This window comes from Rhipicephalus microplus, chromosome 7 (genome assembly GCF_043290135.1).
Source record: "Rhipicephalus microplus isolate Deutch F79 chromosome 7, USDA_Rmic, whole genome shotgun sequence".
In the NCBI taxonomy this organism is placed as follows: Eukaryota; Metazoa; Arthropoda; class Arachnida; order Ixodida; family Ixodidae; genus Rhipicephalus; species Rhipicephalus microplus.
In genome coordinates, this window is record NC_134706.1 from 169,169,896 (window position 1) to 169,190,015 (window position 20,120).

The 20,120-nt window shown below is 43.1% G+C and overlaps 1 protein-coding gene across 3 annotated transcripts in view; it reads left to right on the plus strand.

The window, feature by feature from the left end:
• The window catches only part of Nup154 (nuclear pore complex protein Nup154), a 362,979-nt gene that overhangs the window by 33,698 nt on the left and 309,161 nt on the right, over positions 1-20,120 (plus strand). For all 3 annotated transcript variants that reach the window (XM_075869915.1, XM_037431504.2, XM_075869914.1), the window contains exons 2-3: positions 1,015-1,270; positions 13,524-13,783. In XM_075869915.1, the coding sequence (XP_075726030.1) occupies positions 1,015-1,270; positions 13,524-13,783 (516 nt within the window). The remainder of the gene's footprint in view (positions 1-1,014; positions 1,271-13,523; positions 13,784-20,120) is intronic.

A 20,120-nucleotide genomic window follows, 5' to 3' on the forward strand; every position in this document is an offset into this window, starting at 1 on the left:
TTGTGCTTGCGGAGTTCGTACCGAGACGGGGCCTGACCTAGAAAATAACCGCCAGGGGCATCCCAGTACGGTGGTCAACGCCTGGGCTTGCCTGTACACCACCGAGAACAGCCTACCGCCGACTGCCGCGAACAGACCTGGGACAGCGTCTCGCTCCGAGACCAGAACAGCAGCTGGCCGTGAAGAACGTGTTTCAGACCAACCCGGGGGTGACGTGGGGCGATGCCCAGTCCGGAACGCACCCGAGGACTTCAACGCGGAGACGAGGCCCGGACACGGAGGGTCAGAACGAGCAGTTGGGGTGTGGCCCGAACTTGTCCTTGCGCTCTGCTCTCTGGGGTTAGCGGAGCTGTCCCCGTGGCTCGGGAGCTTTTTCACGAGGTACGCGCACGAGCATGCGCATAGGTGAGCTTTTTTGTTTCACCGCTATGACCATCATGGCGATTGCCGCGCACCTTGAAATACTAAATCGGCCCCGCACACCGATCACAAATGAATCGGCCCCGCACACCGATTTTCTACGTCAAAGCATGACGCACACTCTCCAGGGCAATGTTTTTCACCACAAGAAGATTTTAAGCTCTTGCCAACATCAGGTGGTAACAGTGTTGTGAACACAAAAGCCTGCATTCGACAGGCAGACACAGCAATGTAATTGACCAAGATATGTGCTCTTTCACCAGAATAAATTTCACTTATTTCAGTTGATAGTTGGCACTTCATATAGTGTGTTCCTTGCTTTGTCTTTCTTTTTACCACACTCTTTTCTGATTGAAGGTGTTCAACTGGCCAACAAGGTCACCTTATTAACCTTTTTGTCTGCTGGTGTGCCATTTTATTGATGCCGTTTTCGTGATGGAAATGTTTTCAATGGACTTTGGGGGGAGGGGAAATGTGGCTTTTTTGCCCCTGCTTTTTTTTTCTGTGGCACTCAGACATGCTAAATCATTTTGTAGCTTCCTTCAGTGTTCACAAATGTGTGCTGGCATTTAGCACCTGCTGTTGTGTGTACAGGTGGCGCACGCACAGATGCAGTGCCATCTTGGGCTGTTTCCTGAGATTGGTCGTGCCTGGTTGGTGGTGGACAGTGACTTGTTTGTGTGGCGGTACGAGACGGGTGACGACCTGGCCTACTTTGATGGACTAAGTGAGGCCATTCTGGCTGTCGGCCTCGTGCAGCCTCGACCAGGCGTGTTCCAGCGACACATTCACTTGCTCCTCTGCCTGGCTACCTGCACAGAGATCGTCATCCTTGGTGCCACAATGCATGGTCAGCGCACTCAAAAGTATTGCACTCATTTGCATCAACTGACAATGAAACTGCATCCTGGCATTAGTTTCCATATTGACTCGCACAATCAACCTGCCATGGTGGTATAGCAGTTTTGGTGCTCAACTGTTGACCCGTAGTTTGCAGTATTGCATCGTAGCTGAATTTTGATGGAGGCAAAATTGAAGGGGCCTGCGGGATATAGGTGCATGCCAAAGAACACCTGATTAGGGGGTGTCATGTAGTGTAAATGTTTCAGGAGAAAGGAATAACACATTTCGAGCTAGTTAGTCTTTCATATCGAGCTGACGAGAACAAAACAAGGAAACACGTGCTGACTAACAACTGATGTTTTATTGCTCGTACGCTACAACATAAATAGCACGTATATAAAAAAAGGAGGCACAGCAAAAGGAGCAAGTCTAGATAGAGCACTCAAAGCAGTTAGCCTAGAGGTCGTGTTCTAGTAACAGCGCGATAACTCCAGGAAGGGACAAAAAGGACAGGAAAGAGCGCCGACTGTCAACTGAATTTTATTGAAGGTGCTACGACCGCTTTTATAAAGAGTACAAAAAAACACAGTGCTCACGTGCGACGATACATGCGTGTCCATGATAATATAATCTCAACTCAGAAAAGAATACTCTCTTTCGGAAAGGATAAGTGAAGGTGTACTGATGGATTGATCCTTGGCCTTCATGATAAAAAAAGGCTTCTAAAATCTCTCATTTTTGTTCTTGCTTTTTTCAAAAACCATGTTTTATGAAACATAGGACTGCACTTACATTCTTTTACAGTGTAAGGCTATGAGAATACCATCGCCATTCTTAACATTTAATGCATGCTGACTTGCTCGACCATTGAAACATTGCCACAATTGTCCTATGTTTATGTCAACGGTATCTCATACACGACATTAGACTTGCATTCAGTAAACCTATTCATGTGACAGATAGTGCAAGATTGGCTATTCCTGTTGATGTACACACACTTTTGAAAGCTTGCAAGGGGCAGAAAACAAGTTAACTTTGTATCTGCTCGCTCTTTTCGTTAAATTGTGAGACACTGTATGTACGTGCGGTAAGCATGCAAAGGTCTTTGGTCATTCTGTTTTTCTCTTGGTCCTGTTTTGTCTCTGTTAACTTTCTGCTGGAGGGTTTCCGTTTTTGTCCAACTTTCGGTCTTGTCCAACCTTCTTGGGGTCAGGCCAAAAGAATATGCAAGGTCATAAAACCTGAGAAGTGGTGACAAATTCGGATGTACTATGATTGGCAAGGATCCTTCTCGTGAAGCTGCAGGACTGTGTCACTTCAAAAGCCTTGCGGGGAATACAGCAGAATTCCTTTGGAAACGTACCGTACTCTTTTTACCGAGGAATAACAACGGAAATCAGTCGCTGAGAAAAGTGACCGAATTGACGGGTGCATCCTTACTAGGTGAAGTTGAAAAGGTATATGAGAAGGGACCCAAATACAGTTTTGAACCACAATTTGAACCCTATCAACAGCTGGCTATGGCATGCAGCTTGGGACACAAAGCGAGTGACAGAGAAAGAAGCCATATTATAGCGGAGAATGTTAACTGTGCCATTAAAAACTATAAGAAAACCCTGAGATTGCCTCTGAAACAGATAGCCACCTATATGAAAGATAACGATTTGGAGGTAGTGCTGGCCGATGAAGGTAGACTCGTGGTACTTCCACAAAATTTATTTGGGTCAAAAGCAACCACGGCTATTCAAAAACACTTCAAGGTCGTCAACTTCTAACCCAATTAAGCATAAGAAAAAAGTGTTGAAGCTAATCAAGGACATGAACCTCGACAACCTAAAAAAGTTAGTAGGCAAGTCAGACAGAGGTTACTTGGAGGCCTTTTTCACCTGCAAGACTCACAAGCCTGAGCATCCTTTCAGAGTAATCGTTTCGGAGAGGGCATCATGGCAGCAACATGTAGGAAGATTTCTTCAGGACAATTTGGAAAAGTTTACTTTTGAATATTCGTTTCTCATAAGAAGCTCCTCCGATTTGGTCTAGGAACTGCGGGAAGGTTTACGCTGCAATGTGGTGGGATTTTCAGTAGACTTTGTGGACCTGTATTACTCTATTCCTTGTGATGGCCTTATTTTGGCTGTGAAGAAATTGTCAGAGTTCATGCCTATAATATTTTCAGAATATTATAGGCATGAACTCTGACAACTTTATGATGCTTTTAGAATTTTATCTCAATTCTACTACCAGCAAGGACGATGGGCAATTCTTAATCCAACGCACTGGCATATGTATAAGTTCATCAATGGCCCCACTTCTTTGTGACATCTTTTTGTCTGTTATTGACAGAAGCATTTCTGCTAGCCTTGCATGTTTAGCTGTACCTGTGCTCAAGGTCTTCAAAGAGCACTCCTGGGGGCTCAAATTCACATTTGAATTGCCAAAAGACAACGGTATCAAGCTCTTAGGCATTCACCTTTCTTTTTCGGATAATACCCATACATGCCCAGAAGTGCTAAGATAATACCCATCAGCCCAGAAGTGCTAAGAATGTCCTACCTTTTGATAGGGGGCACTCAAAACTAGTAAAAACAGGAATCACCACCACGTGTATTCAGGCCACCCTTCAGAATTCATGTGAGCAAAAGGGTGAGGTCAGCCTTAAAAATCGGATTAAAAGACCAAAAGATGCTGGGTATCTCAACAGCACCATCACACCTGTTTGTGAAACCCTCCTGCAGAAAGTCAAGATAAACAAAACAGGACCAAAAGAAAAACAGAATGACCAACGACCTTTGCATGTTATACCGTACGTACATAAGGTGTCTCACAATTTAAAGAAAATAGCGAGCAGATACAAAGTTAACTTGTTTTCTGCCCCTTGCAAGTACGCTAAAAGAGTGGGTACTAAACAGCAACAGAAATAGTGAATTTCGCACCATTTGTCATGAGAATAGGTTTACTGAATGGCAATCTAATGTCGTGTATGAGATAACGTTGACATGTGGAAAAGTAAACATAGGACAAATGGGGCAATGCTTCAATGATCTAGCAAGACAGTATGCATTAAATGTTAAGAATGGTTATGGTAGTCTCATAGCCGTACACTGTAAAGAATGTAAGCGCAGTCCTATGTTTCATAAAACATGGTTTTTGAAAAAAAAGCAAGAACAAAAAATGAGAGATTTTAGAAGCGTTTTTCATCGGGAAGGCCAAGGATCAATGCATCAGTGCACCCTCACTTATCCTTTCTTAAAGAGAGTATTCTTTTCTCAGTTAAGATAACATTATCATGGTCACACATATATCGTCGCGCATGAGCAATGTGTTTTTTGTGCTCTGTATAAAAGCAGTCGTAGCACCTTTAATAAAATTCAATTGACAGTCAGCGCTCTTTCCTGTCCTTTTTGTCTCTTCCTGCAGTTTTAGCGCTGTTACTAGAACACAACCACGATAAAACAACTCGCACAAATTAAGCTCTTGTAGCCAAGAGGGACCGTGATTATCTAGCCCCGATAGGAAGGCTAGCTCTTTATCGAATTGGGCTATTGATGTGGTGCTAATGCAGCTGTCTTGTATGTTCACAACAATTTGGCCTCCTATGATTTCTCAGATAACTTTATCACCAAACTTTGTAGTACTCTCGTGATAAATTCAACCGCATGAGAGTTGTGATGTTGTGCACGCGTCCATAACGAATGCTGGCAGAGTTACATCCATTTCCTCATTTTGCTCTTTTCTTCACTAGGCTGTGTTCATCGGCTCATCTGTCTACCTCTCAGAGGGGCCTTCCTCAGTGCTCAAGAGGGAAACTCGGAAAAAGCACATATACTAGCAGAAAACAGGCCCTTGTTCGCCCACTAACAATGTTTGTCCCTCGTGACATCACCTAATTGTACAGGTGACTTCATGAAGCCTGATGTCCATAGGGGAAAGGCACGCGAGCTTCTGTCGGTGGTTGAGGGCCCCTGTAAGTGTGGATGTCGCAATGGGAATAGTAAACCTGGTCTAAATATCATTTCTCAATTAGATCTTTTTTTTTTGTGATCCTGAGACCACTTTTTACGCCATGGTGGAGTACTAGATCAGAATAATGAATATCTTCTCTTCATTGCAAGTTTCTATTTTTCACCACATGATAGCCGACGAGCCCGCAGTAAAAACTGTCTTTTGATAGTTTGACAACGCTCTGGACCCCTGCAACAAATAAACACTTTGGTGGCGCTGCAGGCACTCGACAAGGTGTTCGTTTTATAGGCATAAACACACATTTCACACTGCAGAATGGGGTAATACAATATAAGCAAATGCAACAGTAACAACAACAACAAGAACAACTCCATGATATATGTTGCGGATACAAACAATGAAAGATAGGAAAATGAAATATCATGTGCAAAGTAATTGGAATATATTGTCATCAAGTTATAAAAAATGACGTAACCACATTGGGCAAACATTTCAATCAAACAAGGAACAATGCATTTATCTTGGAATACTTCACATCTTCAAAAAGAAATATTTCAAAATTGCTTTCCTTTTGTAATGTTTTCTAGAACGATATTCTTTCTGCATAAATTTTAAGTTGAAAAAAAAAAAAAATGCCGGGCCTATGAGGAATGCTTCGCACATGCCCAGCAAAAACTGGAAGAGCGGCTTTTCCGGAGTCTCTCTTCTGTACTCATGGGGAAACGACAGGCATACCTGCATGGCACCCACTACACCATCAATCATAGTTTTCATGAAATACGAAAGTGTGCAGTATGCCATTAATATTCGCCATTCACCGGAGGTTGTGGTACCCGCTACTTATTTGTAACGTATTACGCGTGCTTTGTTGGTGCTGTGATTGATGACAGTGACGAATTGTGTCTGTGGCTTCAGTGTTAGGTTGAAAGCAATTAACGACCCACACAACTCTCATCGAGTGATGCCAGATTGTTACTTTGCTGTTCTGAAATGCTCTATTAAACTTGTTAATGGGATTCCGTAACTGACATGAAGCTTGCATAGGGTCAGTTTGCAATGTAGTTTCTAGCACAAAAGTGGCTGTGTGATAGAATACTTGGCTATCATGCAGAGGGCTTGGTCTTGAATCCCATTCTTTGTCGTGCTATTTTTATTTATTTAGTTTTTTCTTATTTCGTTCAATAGAAGTTATGGACACTAGCGGCAGCAGTGGTCAACTATGGTGCCAAAATCTGCCTGTGTTGTGATCTGACAACAGCTTTCGCAATGAAAAGCACTTCAGTAGTAATGGCCGGGATCAAAAACTATGAAAAAATTTAGCTTTAGAACATGCAAATTTCAAATCTTTCCCTTGGCCCAGAGCCGCCATCTTGGCATTTAGAGGACCCCTGACATCAAATCTGGAAACTCGAGATGCTTGTGTTGTTAGATAGTCCTGCATGAGGGAACACCACTGACTGACTGTGAGTGGTGAGCGTAGCCTAGAAGATATTTTAATTTGGTCTTAAAGTAAGGGGCATGCTCTTACGAGTATTCAGCTGCAGTTGACATTTTCTGAGGTTTGACGTAGACTAAAGCTCCCCTTGTGACGTTGCAGGGTCAACATTTGCGGGCCGTGCACAATATCCCGACTGGCACCCGGCAAGGACTATTGTTCGTGACCCCTCTCGCTCTGTTGTCAGGTTGCTCTCAAGGTGGTTTTAACTGTTTACGACATGAATGCTTTTTTTTTTTTTTCTGAGGAGACACGCTCAAAGCACCCACATCGTTTCATTCTTTAACGCATAAGGGTCCCCCTATTTGAAAACAGCACTTTTTATCATCACCAAAGCTTGAGCACACTCAGTCTGAGGCGCTGCTCCACTGTAGGGTGCTAATTTGTTACGGTGTTTAGGGGGCGTTTCGATGTGACGCAATATCGTTCTGAATTAACGCCGCCAGCATTAAAAGGGTGATGTCATCAAATTTAGAGGCTAAAACAAGCCTCTTGTGAGTTTCCACTGCATGCAAGGACGCTCTATACGATTTATCGGACACAGCAAACGTTTATAATATATTTAAATTCACCTCCAAAGTGTACCTAAATGCACATTTGTCCGACCGAAGCCCATCGCAAGCACGTGCAGAACCGTGGTAGTTTCGCAGGAAAGGAAATGAAAGTTGCAGTGACGTCACACCAGATCTGTACTGAGTGTAAGCGTGAGCAGGTTTCCTCTTCAGTGGGGACAAATGTTCTGGACCCCTTCCCTATTATGTCAATGTATGGGTCTGACTTGTAGCCCTCTCCTCCCCAGTCACAGCACTTCCTCCCTTTTGTCAGTACGTGGGGCTCTGTTTGCCTCCCTCCCTTACTACCCTCTCATGCACACGCCTATTGTAGTGAGGTGAGGGGCCTCTGGAGACCTCCGCTACGTACGCACCATCAAAGCATCGCGACTGCAGCACGTTTGTTTTGCAGGTGCTTGTGTGGCACGTCTGTGTTAGAGCAGACAGTAATCAGCGTGACGTGCGTCACATTCTTGTGTGGTCACGTTACCAAGCCACCTACACTGCTATGTCACAGCCCGATTCGGCGCCCAGAAACCGAAAATTATCCACATAAGAAATGCAACATTACTTTATTTAGCGAGGCTAAATTAATCATGGTACGTGTATCATGCTTCCTGTGGCTATGAGAAACTGTTGCAGCAAAGAATGTGCAAGCCACCAATATGGTGGCACCACCACTTTAATTATACAACGCATTAGAGCAGTGATGATATAATTTCAGCATTACCAGATGCAAAGCTACAAATTAATGTAAAAAAACTAACAAAAAACTTTTGCTGTCAGAGGTCCGTTAAAGAGGGCGAATTGAAGCTCAAGAGATCTACAAAGCTCTATTTCTTTAATGAAAATTAAAACCTGTTCTCTTCAGAGTTTATGTATTTTAACTACGAGCTCCATTTTTCCAGCTTTCACATTTTGGGCAGTTTTTGTCAGCCATCCATATGCAACTTCACAGGTATAATAGATACAGTTGCCAACAGACTTTTTGTACTCTGAAAATTTGGACTTGTTGGATTATCAGACTTTGTAAATTCACCGTCAAGCTTCCTATAGCACTGGAGTGCATTTTTGCGTCGATCTTTTGTCCTAAAGTTAGTTTTTTTGGACTAGATTGCTTTTTTTGAGCAAATGCGCAAGCTTTTTGCAGGAGGTTTTACCTACAGAAAAATGAAGCAAGCGTTGCACGTAAACCTTGCTATAATGAATAGTGATGTAATGAATTATCGGTTATAACAAAGTAAATGAGAAATAGTCGTGCCATAGAGACAGTGTTAATGATAAACATTTATGACAGATATAACGAAAGGTGTATTTGAAAATTACTTGAGATCTCTTTGTTTTACGCTCTGAAAACAAGCATTGCGAAACTAGGAATGTAATTCATATGAGGCAGATCGGAAGCCTGTACAAGTACTGTTGAGAGAGCCCGCATAGACACTAGCACCACCATATTGCCCTCACCTGGATAGGTATTATATGAAACTCAGTGGTTATGGTGCTCGGCCCCACGAAACACACTGGACGTCGCGGGCATTGTGTGACCGGTGTTGTGTTTCGTTTGCTTGGTGCCGTGAGGCCACTGACTGTGCAGCCCGCAGTGGTCGGCTCAGTAATTGCCAACACACTGACAATGTTACTGTAGCCCTAATACAACAAAATCTGCTTGTCCCCAAGTGCGAAGCAGGGCATGACTGGAAGAGGTGCTCTGGTCTAAATTTATTTTAATGACTTAGCAGCTTTTTTGGACTGTTTTGTGGTCCCCACCAGATCACGAAAATTGGTCAATGTTTTCTGCACTTGTGAGACAAACTGTCCATATTTGTCTGCACATGATACACATAATTAGCTCTTTGTAGACAACAAGATTGGGAGCTGGGCTAGTTGGTGATATACCGTGTACTGAAGTAGGGCACAGGGACAAGATGGACAGTTGTCTTGTCCTCTTTGTCCCTGTTAAAGGTGCCCTAAATCACCACACGGTTAGTGAGACATATGTATGGGACATTTGAGTATTTTTTCGTGTGCTTACTTGAGTATTCAAAAATAAGTTTTATGGCACAAAATGAACCCTTCTGAATATCCTTACGTCAAAATCTCAATGAACCAATGTGGAATTCATTAAAATACATGTCCCAAATCAAAAACTACAACAGAAACTCAAAGCTCGTTTGAGTTACGCTATCAGCACTGCAAATCACAAGACAAGGGTAAGTTGGGCAAGTTTTAAATAAGGTAACTGCGCAAAAAATGAACAGAAACATGGAGCGAGAGAAAAGGACAGACGAGCGCAGACTATCAACTGAACCTTTATTGCAAGAACGAGGCAGGATAAAAAGAAAGGGGGAGCAGAAAGAAAAGTACGAGGGACTAAATAAACCTAGGCGACATCAAGCATGGCACACCCGTCGTGCAGGACTAAGATAATTTAACTCTTTATCATGTAAGGCGACAGAGGCAACACTGACACAAGACTCGAATTTCTTGTGTGTTTGCAGCAAATAACATGTAGTTACCAACTTTCATCACTTTATCTCAACTCTTTATCATGTAAGGTGACAGAGACAACACTGACACAAGACCCCGATTTCTTGTGTATGAGCAGCAAATCACATGTGCTTACCAACTTTCATCACTTTATCTGCATAAATAACAAATAGTAGTTTTCATTGCTATGTACCGCGACTAATCATTACTCTGCACTCCTAGACCATATGCCCTATCTCTTGTTATCCATCGCTCTTTTTGTTTTGTTGGGACCCTTGGCTGTTCTGTCCTGGTGATGCACATTTCCTTTAGAGTCGTCAAATTTATTTGTATACTATAGTATTGCAGGACTGATACACTATTGCAATAGTGAGTGTGAGTACTACAACATGAACTTAGATCCATCACAAGCCCCAGTTTGAGGGTGGTTGAAAATTTCTTAAAGGCTCCACCTAACAGAGCACCAGTGCTTAAGACTGTTTCTGGCATATTTGTTGGGAATTGTTTTCATCACTTTCTCTCAAGACGTAGCTGCTAGTGTCTTGATAAGAAAGAGTGGCAAAAAGGGGAAGATGGAAGGTTGCGATGAAGAGAAAAACAGGAGTTGTATGATCGAGCCAACGTTTCAGCTAGTGGATTTGTCATCCTTAAGGAAGTAAAGGCCACTTGTTCAAACATTGGCTCGAGCACACAACTCGGGTTAGCAGATTTTTTCACAGCTAGTCTTAAAGCTTGAACAATTTGGGAATAGCAAGAATGCATGTTTATATATTGTGAAAACTTTTTTGATAGTTGAGGCTTCAGTTATTCTAAAATGCTTTTTTAGGTTCTGAACTCGACTTTGCTGTGTGCTCATTGTTTCTTGAGTCTATAATTTCTAGGGACTGTGTTGCATGTGAGTAGTTTTGTTAGCTTTTCTAAAAAATTTTTTCAAGGCTTAACATGCTTAACATTTGAATGTATTCATGAAAAAACTTTCTTAATGTGTTTCATCTTGTAAGCCATGGTGTATCACTCTAAGAATCTGTGAAAGAAAAAAAAAATTTGATGAAGTATAATGATCTGCGTTATGTGAATGAGTTACAATACCCTAATGATTTTGTTCTCATTTTTTGCATATTACTTCATGACTACTAAATTAGTCATTTTTTTAGCAGTCTTACACTCAGTGTTGACAGCAAAAACAAATGGTATTCGCGAGGAGATCGAGCTGTATATGGCAGCACCGTCCCCGCGCAAGTGTGGATAGGCGGTCGGCGGCACGTATACAAATACACGCAGTGGCGCTTCGCTACGTGTGGTTTGAGCTGATTGATGGGGAATGAAATGTGTTGACTGCAGTTTACTGGTAAAATATACACTCCTTTCGAATCAACACACGAAACCTATGCAACGTTACTATTACTAGCGAGTCAAGCTCGCCTTGGTTGGCTGACTGCGCGCTTTCACCCTAAATCACGCTTGTGATGTGTTGTTTGTATGCATTTCACTTTTGTTCCGCCTAGTGCGCACTCCTCTTACATGACTGAACTACCTATTAAGATCTTGCTCATCTGAACACTATAAAAGAAAGATAAGCAAAAATATCCCTCATATCGGTGCGACGCATTCGGTGCCATGCTCATTTCTTGCCTCATTCTGTTCACCATAAAATGTGGGACAGTCGATAAGTCTAGCCAGGAAGGCTTTGTGGCTGACAGCGCTTCGCGTTACATTGATGTTTACCATGTACGCTCATGTTCGTGCTCCAGTAAAACTATCAAGAGTTCTGCAAAAAGCTTTCATTGAAGGATTTCATGCATATGACAGTGATGAAACAAAGGTCTACTTATTTCACAGGAAGAACGTACATGTTTTCATTTTTTTTTTTTTCAATTGAAGAATGACCGCTGCCTTCCGTCAATCAGCAGGGCCACACAAACACTCAAGACAGTGTAAAAAAATATGATATTTTCTGTGAAATTATACAAAAGTAATGTAAGGCATGCTGTCTGAATCAATTTCAAACATCTTTGTTCTTTAAGGCATTTTTAAATCTAAGCACACAACTGTTTCAGCGCAGTTATTGCTGCGTAAATTTCACCCCAAGCTAGAAAATGACACTTGGCAACTTCGTTTCAAGAAAAGTTTAAGTACAGAAGTATGACGCTTTACTTGATAGAATTACATCTCGGTAGTAGTACCATGGCCAGCTCAGCCTAACTAAAGCTCACCGCATAGTTGATGAACTATATACAGTGCCGTAGTTACACACCTAACAACAAGGTGCAAGTGCATGGCCTAGAGCCTCATTTTAATTTACAACCAAGTCGCTCAAATGCTTCACTCACCATTTATTAGTTCTCACGTTTGAAACGATGTCAAGTGCACTTTACGATGTGCTTGAGGCAGAAAGTGGTACCCACACTGAAATGATTCAGGTAAATGAAGGGTACGACAACAATACACAACACTCAGAAAGGTGCACATCACTGATGTTATTGCAGTGCATTACCAGCCGAGCAAGACCAAGTGCTTTCATACGTCCTTTTAGGCATACGTACTAGCAGTTAAGCTCGCCTAAACATATCCGAACAAACCACCCTTTGCGAACGTGCACGACGAACTATTTCCCCATGCAAACATGACGTGGCTAGCAGATGACGCAGGGAGCATCCACACTTCGCCGTTTCGGCCAGTTGCCGTCAGGCGGCGACTCTGCCCGATCTAGTGACCAATAGCTCAGGCTGGGCACTGTTGTATTGAATGCACTACGGTTTTTAACCCTGTACTGCCTTTTTGGGACATTAAATCCCACATAACAATCAACCCTGTACTGCCTAATGTGACGAATTCGCGACATACCAAAAAACTGCAAGTAAGCAAGTCATGGAACACGTGCCGCCTTTAATGCTGGCTGTCAAGTACTCACGGGGAACGTAGCTTTCACCATAAAAAATCTAACGCTATCTGATGAAATCTATTTTATGTCAGAACCAATTGTTTTGTAGCTGATGGTGGAGAGCACTAAGTGTGCGCAAGAGCTCTCAGTTCTTTGTTCTTACTCGCCTGCTGACTCAAGTTCTTACTTCAATAATTTTCTTTATTTGGTGGGTACCCGCTCAAGACCTGGCTCATGACATGTTGCGTAGCTTTGAAGCGCGTTTTTTATTGCAAGGTTCTCGCTTATCAGCATGAGGAGAACTTGCGACATACATAAAAGCATGCATTAAAGATGCCTTTTAGATACTTTATCTGCGGAATCAATGAAAGGTTACTATTTAAAGCTGGAAAATGAAAGCAATTTCAATTTTCCTCAGCTGTTTCATAATTCTGGCATTAAAGGTTAATGTGGTTATCCGTGCCTGATGTAGCTGTTTAGGCTACATGAGTGGATCTGATGTTCTTTGGCCTCTCAGATTATTTACACGTATGTAATGTCAGCGTCAGTCTACTGCAAGGGGAATGATGAAGTTGATTGCCTAGTCTGCCAAGGTGAATCAGTGGCTCCGGCGCTTGACTGCTGATCCGAACGTCACAAGTTTGATGCTGGCCGGGGGGTCGCACTGAAGTTAAACCAAAATAGTAGAGGCTCATTTACTGTATGATGCCAGTGCACATTAAAGGAACACCAGGTGGTCAAAATTTCTTGAGCCCTTCACTACGACTCTCATAATCATGTTGTGGTTTTGGGACGTGAAACCCCATATGTTGATCGGCTCGAACCAAAGCAAAATTGCAGGTTGCTCAATGGGAACCAAAGTGGCTGTGTGTGAATGGTGCAGGTGACGAACTACTCCTCCAGCCTGAGCCCGTGTTCGCGCTGTCGGCCGACGGTGTGCCTGCGACGTGCATTGTGGGATCGGCTCTGGGCCGCATCTTCCTAGGTGGCCGGGATGGCTGCCTCTACGAGATAGTCTACTCGGCTGGCAGCAGCTGGTTTGGGTCGCGCTGCCGCAAGGTGAACCACTCGAGCAGCGCTCTGTCCTACTTGCTGCCGGCCTTCCTGAGCCTGCCCTTTGGCAAGGAGGACCCCATCGTCCAGGTTAAGTACTTTCTCGGTTTACAAGCAGCTCATCAAAGTCTATTGCGATGACTACTTATGGCCAGAGTCACCAATATTCGCACTATGTAAGCCACTGTATAGGTAAGCAAACTTGCTCATGAGCTGGGCTTTCTCAGATAGTACATACAAATCTAAATGAGCACAAGGTATATTTATTAAAGGGGCCCTTCAGCACTTTTCCAAGTTGGTTGTTTGCATTCGAATATATGGAATTAAGTTATTGCTTTTCGTATGTAGAGGTACAGCTATATTGCTTTAGATGGTACCAGTCCTACGGGGGATGTGAATCTAAGCGCTTGAAATCTACTTCAAGTCTTTAGTAATGGGCATGTAGGTGTTCTATAATGCAAATTTAGGTGCAGAAGATTGCTCGGAATCTGACAGCACAATGGCACCAATGTGCTACCTTACTTCGTCAGTGGGTGTGTCCAGAAAAAAATTGAACACAAGGTCCTGGTCTCCAGTCCAGACTTTGATGAAATTTACTGTGAGCCTAGGCATTAGAGCCTGAATAATGGTTTCAAAGTTAGTTTTGTGAGAAAAGATATTGTTTGCCTAAAAAAACATATTGAATATTAATAGGCGAAAAACATTTTTCTGCCAATTTTGTGATTTCTAAACTTCAAGTGCACCTAAGTAAAAAATGGTCTTCTTCTTAACCACAGCGTTTATTTCCGTCAAAGAACAACTGATACAGCATCTTATGAGTGAATTATATTTTTTACCTGTTGAGAAACTTAAGAGGGAAAAAAGTCACAAACATGGCAAACTGCACAAAATGCCTCTATTTCAGGATTTTATAATTGTTGTGTGAATATTCGAAAGTTTCCATTGTTTGTCGAATACTGCAATCGTAATACAGTTAAACCTGGATCTAACAAAATTGACAAATTCCCGGAGAAATTTGTTATAAAGAGGATTTCCTTATATGCAGGTTCAGTACAAAAATTCAAAAAATAAATGCACAAATTAAACAAAAAGCACAACTGAAGGGAGAGCTTACCCATAATACCCATTTAGCAGTAAAAAACTGCGTTGTTACTGCGATAGCAGTTATATGGACTCTCTCGGCCGGCTTTTGTCGTCACCACCATGTTCTGTAACAGTTCCGAATTGATGACATGCCCCCGCACATTATAACTTTTACGAGCAAGTAAAAGTGCGCGAGCGCTGATGAAACAGAAATCAAACGAGCTGGACCAACTCCATCGCCAGGAGGGTGCATACAATAACGTCCTCCCAAGTGTTGGAACGCTGTTGAATGCTCAAACAGAAAAAAAGCCACCCGTATTTAACGAGCTTGAAAAAATGCAGGGGGGGAGGGGTTGCTCAAGTGGAAGTGGTGAACTTTGATTTTAAGGGCGCGGTCCCAATGGCTGATGCACGTGCTATCTCAGCAAGCATCAGTCCAATCTGAAGAGACGGTGTGAAAAGAGCACTTCTCCTTGGAGTGGCTGTTTTTGCTTACGCCAGCATTTTGTAGGAGTTCCATGATATCAAATCATAAATAGTTGGCTGCCAGCCTTTCTTCATATAACATTACAACTTGGTGTCTCGCATGCATTGCATTCAACACACCGTTGTGTTGTTGCCAGAGCTAATTGGCTAATCGCGAAGGCTGTGGTACCTTGAACTTACACTGCAAACGGAAACGCGCGACGAGTCGACCTACGAAGCTTCGTCGTGGTCACTGTGCTCTCGAAGTTTCCATCAGCGTCTAGTATAACATCCTTTCGGTAGTGGTGACACTGCTATCCGCATAAAGAAAACAAAACGAAAGCTGGACGTCGTCAGGGGCTATATCATGTGCGCGCAATGAAAACATGCACGTGCACACGGAAGAACAAATGACACGGATACGGCGGAAAACTGTTCGGTAAAATGCCCTCCACACCCGGCCCGGTCCAACATATGTAATGCTAACTAGAAACTAGAAGCGTGGCACTGGAAATGCAAAAGTGTTTCTTTTTTTTATTTTCGAGGGAAGGGGCACATTCACACATGTGCCCATGGCGGCAAGAACGGTGGCAACGCTGGCTAATGAGGCACCAGCACATGTCTGCCTGCTTGCCTCACACACACCAGCACGCAATAATCAGCGCTCGCTCTCGCCTGAGTTCGCGAAGGCCACGAGGGTGCCGCCACCGCTTAGCACTTCGTCAGTGGCGGCACAATCGCAGAAGATGCATGCTCGTGGGAAAGTGACAAAATCCAGGGTAAAATTTATAGATTGTAAGCAGTGAAAATTCGTTATATCAAGGTTGTCTCCAACTGTTACTTCATTACATAAGTCGCAGAGACGTGCTTTTATAAAGGAACGGCTGGGAATAAAATAACTTTTTATATCGGGGAATTTGTTATATGGAGATTTGCTATGAACAAGTTCAACTGTATCTGTATTTTTGATAAGTTCAATATTGTACCCAGTATCTTGAGATGAAAGATACAGTCGGCGTCCAATTTCTTGGACGCCCGAAATTCTGGACATGCTTGATTTCCCGGACTCATCTGTGGCACTGTCAAGTTCCCCATAGAATCAATGTATGGAAAAGTCTGAAATTTTGGTCGTATCTTTCGACATCCGATTTTTCAGAGTTTCTGGCGCTAACTGCGGACTCTAAGTCACTATCAACGCCGCCATTTTAGTTGTTTTCGTACCCTCTAACCATAGAGTTAATGCAACAGACCCACCACGCATAATATAACGGACCCACCGCTTGTCAAGCGACTGATCGCAAGGCTGTACCATGCAACCTGGCTGTGCATTTGTGTTTGTGCAGCTACTGCTTTGTGCTTATCTCGTGGACAATCATATTAAACAACTTATATCTAATTTGCAGCCCTTAAAGAACGGTGCTGCCGCGAGACTGTTTTTGTCACGTGTGACAACTTATCACTTGTTAACAACCAGAAAAATGCAATGTTCTTCATGCAGAATGGTAGATGAGGTCCTCGACTTCTTGGGAGCGATTAAAAAAAAATTCATTATGGCCATTTTGAGAAAATTATTTTCAAACTTCAAGGCTTCTGGTAAACCAGTTATATTTAATCACAATTATGAATTAAAACGACACGTAATACAACTGCGAAAGTTATTTAAAAAGAAAATGAAAGTATCAAAGTTGACACAGTATAACTCAATTACAACAGACCTGCTTACAACAGACATTTCAATGCTACATACTTATTAGCATCGTGATGTTGGCCTTCCTATTTGTTCCATTGATTGAGCTTTGTTTACTATGGATTCTGGTACAGCAGACATTCAGATATACAATTGGCTAAAATCTAAAGCCAGCAAGTTTGTGAGGACTTCTGTGCAGTAGACTGTTCTACCATGGATATCCATGGTTCAGCAACTTCATACTTCAAACCATTTCAAGGGTGAAGGCAACTAATCTCCGGTCTGTTAATTATCAGTTATGCGAAGCTACAGCAACAAAAAATCGATACGTGGGGTGCTTGGTGTTGCGTTTTGAAGAGCAGACGCACGTTTTAGCCTCTGCCATGGCTGCTACTGCCCACCGAGCGGTTGCTGCGTGGCGAGCTTTGCCGGGGGGGGGGGGCACTGCTGATTCGCGAAATCCCCATTCATGGTTCTAGAAGCCAGTGGGCAACATAATTTGTTGCTTTAGACAAAGCACATGATGGCTTTTTCGCATGTCCACTAGCTTGCCTGCAAAGTTCATAATGGAGTTTGGCCTAGCAAGGGCTTCGAGCAGAAAGCTCGCTTGTGAAGTGTGTGGCCACGGTGCCCGATATTTTAGTTTTAATCATGCTCAGTCGCAAGCAGAAAGATTTGCCTTGCGGTGGTCTTCGTCTCAAATGAGCTTGTACTAGCGCGGCACATATGAAACGGAAAACGGGAAAGACGACACAGATGTCTAGAAAGGTAGGCGCTTTTTACTGCGGAATTTGATCGCTCGACCTCGAAATCAGCTGACACGTGAAATTAAAGAAGCTGAAGCTATAGTAGATATGGGTACCTTTTGTGTGAGTTTGCCATAAATTGCACTGACGGATAAGAAAATGACGTTTCTTGGAAGGAGACCGCGTGCAAGATTAGTTGTGTTTTTATGCATGTATAAGATGGATGTGAAGGGCATGAAATAAACAGTTGGAGGTTTAGCGCCTACTTTTTTGACGTCTCTGTTGTCTTCCCCTTTTTTCTTTTGATATGTGCCGTGCTAATACAAGCTTACTTCATGAATAACCAACTCGTCCGAGCCACAACACTTTAGTATCAAGGTTCGAGGCGCTGGTAAGCAGAACCTTTAATAGCAGGCTCAACAAGTTTATCGTGCCCTGCAGTCGTCACGAACATCATAATCTGATTGTTACGACGTGGTGGTAGATGAATATTGATGATTACGATTACGTCGTAATCTCATCACTGAATTTCTGCTTATAGCTGTGTTATTTAAAGCATAAATGTATTATAAACCGTCGTCAAATCATGGACACAGAACGAGTGCAAAAATGTCACCTAATAGTAGCATTTTTGACAGCAATGGCCTCTTAACACACAAGCAGCAGACAATATCGCAGAGTGAGCATCGCACCAATGGCGAAATGTACTAAAGGTGTGTACCGTATGAAAAAGATGGAAAACAGATTTGGTGTTAAGGCGGATTTTTCGTCCGAGAACAAGTTGGGCTGAGTCTGTGCAATGGTGGATATGAAAATTGAAGGCAAAAAAAAAAAAAAAAGTGGAGTGAATGTGAGGTTAATTACTGGGAACCGTTAGTCAAATGTGGAAAGGGTGCAGTATATCTCATCCGTGCACGTACCTAATAGCAAACAAATAGGTTCTTTTCGGTTGCTGGCGATATTACCTAATCAGACAGCTGACGTCAAAGTGACCACTGGGGGTGCGAGAAAGGCCTGGGAAGAGCGCGGGATTGCTTTAGAGCGAAGCACCTTAGGGTTGCAGCGTGTCAGCCGGCATCGTCTGCTGCTGTCGTGACTGTCGATTTGCTTGAGCACAAGAGAGAGACCTTTTCTTGCCAACAGAGTGTTTGCTCTCTCTCGCCACCACTGCGACTTTCGTGTGGTGGTGAGAAAGAGTGAACGGCGTGCATTCATTATGAAAATGCTCCCTTGCCCACAAGAGACAATGCGCTGCACAACCATTCACTGGTCACCCCGTATACACACTAAAACCTCGATATAATGAACCCAGGTATGATGAAATATGGGTCACAACGAAAGAACTAAGAAGTAGTCTTGCAGTAGCTATAGCGTTACGAATGTATGAATCACTGTTGAGGTAAGATCACGATACATTCTATCCTGTATGGTATCCTCGTAAGTGCAAAAAGGTGAAGAAAAAATACAAGGTTACTGCAAAAATAGTGTCGACATCTTGTGACACTTCGGGCAACCACAGTGACGAACACCTTGGCTTACATGTATTGTTTTTAGGTTAAGGTGGCGGTTCTACTGTCGCCATATTGCGAGTAGTTCTGGAAAAAACACCAGGCGGCGCCACCAAGTCAGGACTGGAAGGCCAACATGTCGGAGGTGAACTGCCACACGTGGGCCGGCGTGCCACACTGCAAGACGAGGGGGTGCAAATCGCGCTGACACGGTTCGAAGAAATGAGGCACTGAGCAGGGGCTTTTTTTCTCTCCCCTTCAACGACACCTCCATCTCTCGCCATGTTCACTAGCCCCTGACCCCTGCGGTCGCTGCTTTTCAAGAGATCCCTCATGTAGGCTGCGCAGCCTGCTTGGCCAGCTGCTCTACGTTCCATACAGTGCCGGAATGCGGGGTTGAGTGAAAAACTCTATCGCGGAGGTCACAACAATGTATACAACGGAGATCAAAATTTGGACTATGAGTATTCATGCGAGGTTCAACGGAACAGCTTGTTCTATAAATAATTGGGGTTCCTGGAGCATAACGCGGTTCGGTGGGACAGGAGAAGGCAAATTATATTTGACTATGTATACTTCCTTCCCAGTATGACCTAAGCTTCCGAATTTTCAAAAAAAAAAAAAAAAAGGGTAGTTAGGCAAGTCGCGTGCTAAGAAGTGCGGCCGCTGTGACTCACGGTGCCCAACACGTGCCGACTGCATAATCATTAGTTTTCCCCACTATACGTAGCGTAATTTATTTCATTAGAATTGAAACTTCAGCAGGCTAGTATGAATTCATGTTTTGGTTGATGCAGCGTTTATCACGTTGCCGTACGCAAAGCATCAAACTAGTCGACAAACTATTTTTATGACGAAAATTAAGCAATTACCTCTTGTGTGTCATATGAGTGAGACTCGCACATGCGTGGCCTGAATGGTCCAGGTGCGTTATTCCC